At 33.9% G+C, this 9,690-nt stretch overlaps 2 protein-coding genes across 2 annotated transcripts; both read left to right on the top strand.

Moving 5' to 3' along the window:
• The first annotated feature begins 6,010 nt into the window (after positions 1-6,010).
• LOC124537009 (calexcitin-2-like) lies at positions 6,011-6,827 on the top strand. The gene has a single exon (XM_047113715.1). It carries the CDS (start codon positions 6,057-6,059, stop codon positions 6,606-6,608), a length of 552 nt encoding a protein of 183 aa, XP_046969671.1. The 5' UTR covers positions 6,011-6,056; the 3' UTR covers positions 6,609-6,827.
• Positions 6,828-8,639: 1,812 nt separating this feature from the next.
• Positions 8,640-9,331, top strand: LOC124536789 (calexcitin-2-like). The gene has a single exon (XM_047113389.1). The coding sequence runs from the start codon at positions 8,691-8,693 to the stop codon at positions 9,240-9,242; it is 552 nt and encodes a 183-aa protein (XP_046969345.1). The 5' UTR covers positions 8,640-8,690; the 3' UTR covers positions 9,243-9,331.
• The last annotated feature ends 359 nt before the right edge of the window (positions 9,332-9,690 follow it).

Genomic DNA, 9,690 nt, shown 5'->3' with positions numbered 1-9,690 from the left:
TTAGGTCCTTCTCGGTAAAATCTACTTTCCGAACCGGTGGTAGCTTCATTAAATTGTTAAATGACGATTCAAAAGTGCTGGTAAAAGCCCACTTGAATAAAGTTTATTTTGATTTTTTTTGTTTGCTAAATCTTAGTTTGAAAAGTTGGTGACATTGACGGCCCTTGGCATTGCAATGTAAGGAATTATAAGAGTTGTCTACTGTTGTCTATTTACTATTAGCTGGTCCACGTAAGTATATTTAAAAAAATGTATTCTAGGCCGACTAGCTATTGTATTTAGGGCATTCTCAATCAGCTGGTATAACAATAAATTAAATATTATATGAGTTTTACGAGAAGACTCAAGTGAACTCTCTCTCCTATATCTCAAAATCAGATGAGATAAAAAACCGGTACAAGTTGAATTTAGGCTCGGGATCAATAAATAGCTTTAAGTGTTAGGCGCGAGGGTGTTAATTGTGTTAATATTAATAATATTTTCTTGACACATAATCAATGCCATTTAAAATGAGAAAATATAAATTCTCATATTGATAAAAATCACAAAACGTCATATGTAATATGCAAAGGCGTAAATGTTCTCTGTGTACGCTTAGATAAGACTGATTCATGGCTCAAATTTAGGAGCTGTGATATCATCGTGTACACGTGTGCGGAAAACAATTAAAACAAACACGGCACTCTCAATTCTTTTATGGATAAAATAAAAGAAAATATAATAAAAAGAAAGAAAGAAAGGTTTATTTACAAAAGCCCACACTGCAGACAAATTTTTAATATACGCTTATAAAATCTTTGTAAATCAATTAGACTAACACGCGATGGTTGCTAATGATATTTGGTGTAGAAGATAATTATCTAGTGGTATAGAATAAAGAATACTTTTTATTTTATTTTAACAACTAACAACAACAACAGTCTGTATATTTTCCACTTCTGTGCTAGGGCCTCCTCTCCCTTTGAGAAGGTTCAGAACATATTCCACCACGCTGTTTCAATGCGGGTTGATGAAATGCACTGGCAGAATTTCTATGAACTTAGACACGTGCAGATTTCCTCGATGTTTTCCTTCACTACCGAGTAGGTGATGAATTATAAACACAAATTAAGCACATGAATATTCAGTGGTGCTTGCCTGGGATTGAACCCGCAATCATCGGATAAGATGCACGCGTTCTAACCATTGGGCCATCTCATCTCAATTTATTTTTATCTTACTGATATTATAATAGCAAAGGGTGAATGTTATGCAATCCGCCAAAACGGCTAAGCGGATCTGAATGATATTTGGCAGAGATAGATTAGTCTGGAATGGCATACTGGTTACTTTTTATTTTGGAAAAAGTTAGTCATTTTTCGCAAGTATTTTATTTCATGTTTCAGGGATTTCGAAATTCAGGAAAATTTCTTCCACCAATTTGATGATATTTATTTAAAAAGTTCAGAGTTAATTTCGTTTTAACTATTATCATTGCAGGGTATACTAGTAATATATATTTAGGCTAATACTATATTTATTTCGTGAAATAACAAGAGATAAATACTAAAAAAGGTGCAAAAATTAACCGAAATTTATTTTTTGTTCAAATAGAACTCTGATGCTTTTTTCTCATGAGTAAAAAATAAAACACTTTCTCTCATTCGCTATTAGGTTAAATAAAATTGATATAAGGTAGTTATTTTATGCACAGCACTTTAATAAAGGAGTAAATAACAAGAAATGTAAAAGCTATGGTGCCTAATGACGTAATAACAACACGTCATAAGCCACATGTAACGATCACCGGTTTATGGCGAATTTAATGGTGGACTTAGTTTAATATTACGCAGTAGGAGATTTCTCCTTATTAAAGAAAGTAATATGTACTTTGTGTTTATTTCAAATGATATTGTGTACGTCATTGTAGTGTAATTATATTTGGTCTACCACTTGGTGGTAAGTCTGTGTCGGTACTGTATCATCATCGTACTTAGTAATGTTTGAAGGTGAGTGAGCTATTGTGATAATAATAAATAACAAATAAATCTTAGTTCAAAACCGATAGTGCATTGGTAAGGAATAGTTATTTCTTACAGTGCCAAAATCTATGAGCGATGGTGACCACTTAAAATTAAACAGCCTCTCATGCTACAGTACTAAAAGGTTTTTGTTATATACAAGATTTAAGAAATAAACAAATTAAATTAACATTTCTTTATTAATTACAAAAATATAATCATTTTGATTGTGCTTCTGGATATATAAGACGCAAAATACCGCGAAATAATAATACTTTTAATGTATTAGTATCTTACTTCAAAGATGTCCGAGCCCACGGCTTAGTAATACATCAACGCACAGACGGACGGGGGAAGGAAACAAAAACCGCCTTAGAAGCCCTAAGGCGAGGAATTACTGCGCAGTTTACGTGTGTATGTTTTTAATTTAAGCTCTTTCTTTTTGCACATTGTGAGAACAATTAATCATATGAATACGCAGTGTGTTACTGTTCTGCCTTATTGCTGTATAATGTACCTATTATACTATGTATATTATATTATACACGTACAGTCAGGGTAAGAACCGAGATGGCCCAGTGGTTAGAACTCGTGCATCTTAACCGATGATTTCGGGTTCAAACCCAGGCAAGCACCACTGTATGTATGTGCTTAATTTGTGTTTATAATTCATCTCGTGTTCAGCGGTGAAGGAAAACATCGTGAGGAAACCTGCATGTGTCTAATTTTATTGAAATTCTGACACATGTGCATTCCACCAACCCGCATTGGAACAGCGTGGTGGAATATGTTCCAAGCCCTCTCCTAAATGAGAGAGGAAGCCATTAGCCCAGCAGTGGGAAATTTACAGGCTGTTACTTTACTTTACTACTACTAAGTTTCGTCACTAAAGATCTATTTTCGTGTGCTCACTATAAGCAATAATCTGCTTTACCGATCTAGAATGACATATGGCGTCGCAATGATTTGATGTTTAGATTCAAAAGGTACTAAGAGTTTAAGACTTGATAAAGGAAAGAATTTGGAAATGACGAAGGTTTTCTTACTCTGAATGTGCATATTGCGGTAAGTCTAGCTGGGCAACATTTAGCAGTTCCATATTTGGCAGATTATCATCCAATATGGAATTTTATTAGATGTATTTTTGAGTATATGTGTTGTTAAAATGTGGTAGTGTGTACGTCCCGTGCAACGAAAAGCAAATAAATCTGTTAGGCCTGTGCCTGACCTCTGTCCGGTCGTGCCGACCCATTCGGATTATCTGTAAGGGTATCCGTAGATACTGTGCCTGTGTTGGCATACACACTTGTAATCGGTAATAACAAAAAAAAAACGACTTACAAACAGTACACAATTTCAAAGCAAATGAATATGCACTAAAAATAATATTCAAGATTATACAGACGTTAAAAATTCGTGGAATTAATACTTGTTGACTTCTAGACAGGATATACGTATTACATACATTTATAATTGTAATTAACTAACATGACTGTATTCTTAAATGTTGAAAAAGAGTAACTACTGAGTTTCTTGCCCGTTCTTCTTGGTAGAATCTACTTTCCAAACTAGTGGTAGCTTCACTTATTATTACTTGAATAAAGTATATTTTAAGTTCATTTGATTTGGGTATCAACCAGCAAACTACGTAGGACATAAAATCAAAATATCCTGCCTGAAAGTCAACAAGTAATAATTCCACGCTTTTTTAATCGTCTTTATAATTTCGTATCGTATAATATATATACAAGAAGTTGTATATATATTTTAACAAATGATTAAAATTTATGAAACGGCATTAGTGACTTTGCGAAGACGGAAATTGAACATCGTTGCTGAAATCGATTAAGACGACATCGATTATTAAAAACACAAATTGAGCACTTAAACAGTAATCGGACTTCCATATCTCCATTGAAATGGGGTTTTTCTATGCGATAGTAGTTCGGGTCTTGGCAATAACGACTTTAAAAATAACTGATTAGATAAAGTATCTATTTTTAACTACTAGTTTACTAAAAAAGCAATTTTAAGGGCAGACCAATTCTAAATTTATTTCCAGACCGTAATAGTTTGATTTTTATTGTTGAATATTTATAATAAATAAAAACAGATTAATTACAAAAACTGTAAAATCGTTATATACAATACGAAACAGGTGACCTCAATCAATTAGACGTGGCGTTATCTTAAAGATAACTGTGTCTAGATAAATTTGTTTTAACTATGTTTAGAGCAAAATTATATAATTAGGTTAAAAATAAAATCTGAAAAAGGAATGCGTTTATGTCTTTGTTCATGATTAAAACAATTTAAATAATATGAAATCGTCCTATCTAACGATTACGTTACACAAGGGATGTAAAGAACGGTAAATATTTTTACAGACTTTTTTTAATTCTAAAGAAAGGAATTTTTAAAATTCTTTTTTGCATTCGCTAACAGGCTGCTCCAGTTGAGGATTAATAATGAGGATACATAAAATTGCATTGCTCAACATACTTAGAATTCAAATAAAGTCTAATTGATTCATTCGGAGCACATTCCAGTAATATGTGCTAGAGATCACCAGGTACATTACATGTTAGCAGTTCGGAAACCAGCTCAGATCTCCCACAGGACAAACGTCACTCTCGAGCCTGAAAGAGCTCAAACTTCAAGGCTGAGTCCAGTACTTGCTCCAACGCCCAACCGTAAAGGTCATTAGGGCAAACAGCACAACTGAACAGACACAAAAAAGGATCGGAGATGTTGTTTTTCCGCATCAGAAATGTAAACTTATTGTCTATGATCGGTGGTAACAACATACCATCAGTTTACTCTATTGCCATTCTGTTTATCTATTATACAGGGTTATTGGGAACTCGGCATATATCCGGTAGAAGGTGATAGGGGAGACTATTTGCAATAATTTTAACCCCCATATGTATAAACCAAAAGTTACCCATTTTTGAGTTATTACGTTATTTAGCTTTTTTTCAAAATTTGTCAAAAATGCAACTTCAAAAATTTATTTAAAAAAAGTATTAATTAAAATCTATTTTTTTCTTTTGTTTTATAAAAACGATTAAACACTGGATATTTCTCAATATTTAAACAATAATAATCGGTTCAAATTTAAAAATGCGAGACGGAAAACGAAATTATTTTTTGGATTATGCATATGGGGGTTAAAATTATTGCAAATAGTCACCCCTATCACCTCCTAACGGATATACGTCGAGTTACCAATAATCCTGTATATAAAAAAGATCACAATCAAGTCGAATTCATAGGTTTTCTTAACATGAGTTGCGTCTGTGTGTGTTTCGTTGAGACAAAAGAAACACATACCTTTGTGTACATACTGCCGAACGTATACTTTATTCTAAAAACATTTGTCAAAATATTAACTTCGAAATATTTGGTCAATTACATTAATTTCCAACTCAGAAGTTGAAAAATACCTAATCTATATTTAAATTTCTTGACAAAGGTTAAAATAGATATTTAAATCTCGTGGACGAAATAAAACTTGAGCATTCGTAAAAATTTTGAAATTATTCAAATGTTCTTTGTCTCTGTGAGCGTAGTTAATGCCTATTTATAACAATAATACAATATCAAATATTGGACATTACAGATTAAATAAAACAGAGTTATCTGATAAACGATTAAATTTAAAAGAAAACTGTTTGTTAAGAAAATACGTCACTATTATTCTAGTAATTTGACTTATTTGCCAACCTACTCATAAAATCTTTATTTTATAGGAAAATATTTATAATATTTCTTTAAAATTCTTCTATAAACACTTGAAATGATTGGTTGATATTTATCACACATCGTGTTTTAGTTCTGTTGTTTAATTACTCTGTATGACTTAATTAATAAGAAAACAAACGCTGCAATGCAGACAGATAGGGAAATGATAAAAGTGATGAACGTCATCCCTGTCCCTCGCGGGCTTATAGAAGATAAAAATTATCTCCAACTGCAGTGAGTATTGCTATAAAAGAGACCGCGGACTCATCTCAGATACTTTGTGTACAGAATCACATCTCACCCGCTACAAAGATGGTGTCCGACTTCAGAAAGAAGAAGCTCCTTCATGTCTTCAACTCTTTCTTCGACAGGAACGCCAGCGGATCCATTGACAAGAAGGACTTCGACCTAGCTATTGAAAACATCACCAAGTTGCGAGGCTGGCCCGCAGGTGACGCTAAGTACAAGGAAGTCCAGACTGCCCTACTGAAGATCTGGGAAGGACTTCAGGGTCGTGCTGACGCTGATAACGATGGCCAAGTATCCACCGATGAATGGATTTCAATGTGGGACGAATACGCCAAAAACCCTGCGTCCCCTCTCGAGTGGCAGAACCTATACTGTAAATTCATCTTCCAGCTTGAAGATGCCAGTGGCGATGGAGCCATTGATGGCGAAGAGTTCTCTTCGGTCTACGCCTCTTTTGGACTAAACAAGGATGACGCCCTAGCTGCCTTCAGGAGCATGTCTAAGGGAAAAGCCAATGTCTCTTGGACTGAATTCCAGGACTTGTGGAAGGAATACTTCACCACGGAAGACCCTAACGCTCCAGGAAACTTCATTTTCGGAAAATCGAGCTTCTAGTTGAACTAGTGAAATCGCTTGTAGAACGCTTTTCTTGATTTGTTGCGTACGATGTGGACGATATGGAAGTGTAATTAAGGCTGTGTGGATTTTAATTTATAACGCATTCGGCATTAGTTCTAAGAAATTAGAAAAAAATACATCGATCCAGTGAAGTGCACTTTTTCTTTTATGTTCCGTTACATTTATTGCAATAAAATGCTAGCATTTACATAAATATTCTGCTTGTTATTTATTTATTTACATTATTATAGTATTTAGTTATTTTACTGTCAAAGATTTGTTGTTGTGTTCCGGTTTGAAGTGTAAGTGAGCCAGTTAACTACAAGCACGAGGGACATAATATCTTAGTTCCTGAGGTTGGTGGCGCATTGGTGATGTAAGGAATAGTTTATCTTTCTTGCATCACCATGGCTGTAGTGACCACGTACTATGAGGTCATCCAATTGCTTTATCGCCTACTCATACCTTAAAAATATATAGCACTCTCTTCTATTTTACAATAATATGTATTTATTATCTTAAAATACTGCTTAGTATATATGAAAATAATTTTCAATAGTTATTGTTACTACAATATTTAATATATCGAATGATTTAATTTATAATACAGAACATCATACGATATAATTTCCTTTGTTTTAAATCATCATCAGTTCTAGTAAATCTTAATCTGTTTCTCTACTTAATCGCACGCAGACAAAACACAGGAACCAGTAAAATTAGAAACATATTATCTTGGATTTAAGTGCTCTATTGCTGCCATTAAATGCAGGCAGGCTTCATGATTTTATAGAGTGGTCGCAAAATGCATTAGGGCCAATGCAGAGAGCGATAAAAAATTCTATAATCCCAGACAATTTGGCAAATGAGTGGCGTGCCGTCTTCCCTCCCTCTATAGCCATAGCCATTAGAACACTCTTTTATCGCATTAGTCTTGACTATAGATGTGAGAAACTTGTCCTATTACGAATTTACGCAATGTGACTAAGATTACTATAAATATTAACATTTATAAAATAAATTTTTGGTTTTTTAAGATTAAATTGTATTGTTAATAGTATAAAGTATTGTGTAATATTCGCCTTCTCAAAATCAAAGTCAAAAATCATTATTCAAAATAGAAGTGATTACACTTTCTTATTAATAGTCAAAAATCTTACAACTCAGACCTGAGAAGAACCGGCGAAAGAAACTCAGCGGGATCAATTTTTTTCTTTTCATATCACAAAATATTATTTGAAACAGCCTGGACTATTATTTGAGCGATATATTCATTCTTCGTACAACATCGTACAATATACATCAATTGTAACGCTTTTAGCTACATTGTTATACCTTAAAAGTATTTTAGTTTTGTTTCTTTGTATCGATTGAGTCTTATCATTTAGTTGCGGCATGCCATATCCATGTTGGGTTTGTAATTCGGTGGTGCCGTGGGCGTGGAAGCGACCATGACGGATGCGCTCTATCTGTCAGGACGCTCGCTCGAGACACCGCGTATGGGTGCTTACCGCTTATGGATTCTATTACGCGATACCGATTTAACGCTTTTCAGAAGCCCCTGTATAAAATCTCTGTACGAAACTCGCCATAAGTTGTACTAAAAGTAATGTAGAATTTGCTTGTCGTGTCGTATCGTTTTAGTTCGGGCCTAAGATTGAAAATTTTCATTTTAATCATCATGGAAATACCATGCTGTATATTTTCATTTGTTTTAGTTTCATTATTGTTTCAACTTGTTTGACTAGTTTTTAAAATGATTATAATAAAAGATTAATTTCAACTCGTTTACACGACTACACTTTATGAATTAAGAAACATATAAATATTTAATTTGTATCTCATATACATATATATAAAATATAAAATTATCTTTACTAAAATTAACCTTTTTTTTAATTAAAAAAAATAAAATTATTATTTGCACTGCATATATTTATTTCGATAAAGACGTGTATCGAAATGCGCTTTAATAGATTACAATTATCTTTAATCAGAGTCGTTTAATCGCTATAAATACCACATTGAAGCATCGGACTCGTCAGTATAGTTTGCTCAAAATCAAGGAATATAATTAAAATGGTGTCCGAATTCAGAAAGAAGAAACTTTTGTATCTCTTCAAGATCTTCTTCGACGCTGACGGCAGTGGCACAATCACGAAGAAGGACTTTGACCTGACGATTGAAAGGATCGCCAAAGCGAAAGGATGGGCCCCTGGCGATGAAAAATACAAACAGGCCGAAAAGGCCATGCTTGAAATTTGGCAGGGAATGCAATACAAGGCTGACACGAACAGAGATGGTGAGATCACCGCCGACGAGTGGGTGAAACTCTGGGAAGATTACTCCAACGACGCCTCCTCTCCCGTCGATTGGCAGGCGTACTACTGCAAAGCGATCTTCCACATCCAGGACTCAACAGGTGACGGCAAAATCGACCGTGACGAATTCGTCTCAGTACACGGCTCTTTCGGTTTACCGAAGGAAGACACAAACGTAGCCTTTGACAAGCTCTCCAATGGTAAGGAAAGTCTCTCATGGGAAGACTTCCAACAGCGCTGGAAGGAGTTCTTCACCTCCGAAGATCCCAATGCCCCTGGAAACTTTATATTTGGTAATCTTAGCTTCTAATTATCGTTTTATTGTACATAAGATATTATGAGTTGTGTTTATTTATTGTCTTTAAAAGATTTTTTATAAATAAATATATCGTTTAAGTATTTGTAGTGTTATTTTTAAAGCGATAACAAAGTGTTGCTATCTGCTTAAACGTGAGATAAACAATTTTACAGAATAATGATATTGACTTAGACTTATGACTACCATCATACAAGCAAATAATGGGGTTTTTAACAGTTCTATAATATAACATTACGTAATTAGATACAATCCAATAAAATCAACGCCAAATATAGTACAAAATGTATTCAAAATTTGGACATCTTGGGATTACGACTTTCATCATCATTCTCTTCATCATGATCTTAATTGAATCCGAAGATGTTTACTTACAATACGTACCAGTATACGGATAAATCGTTTTAGGTATCTAATGTGAAAATACTATTTAAATATCATA

The sequence above is a fragment of the Vanessa cardui genome, chromosome 17 (genome assembly GCF_905220365.1).
Source record: "Vanessa cardui chromosome 17, ilVanCard2.1, whole genome shotgun sequence".
NCBI lineage: Eukaryota > Metazoa > Arthropoda > Insecta > Lepidoptera > Nymphalidae > Vanessa > Vanessa cardui.
The sequence above is the reverse complement of the archived record's forward strand: the minus strand, read 5'-3'. Positions and strand labels throughout refer to the sequence as shown.

Excerpts from the sequence above, each read along its gene's own strand:
- LOC124536789 (XM_047113389.1), top strand. The coding sequence starts at position 8,691 with ATGGTGTCCGAATTCAGAAAGAAGAAACTTTTGTATCTCTTCAAGATC.
- LOC124537009 (XM_047113715.1), top strand. The coding sequence starts at position 6,057 with ATGGTGTCCGACTTCAGAAAGAAGAAGCTCCTTCATGTCTTCAACTCT.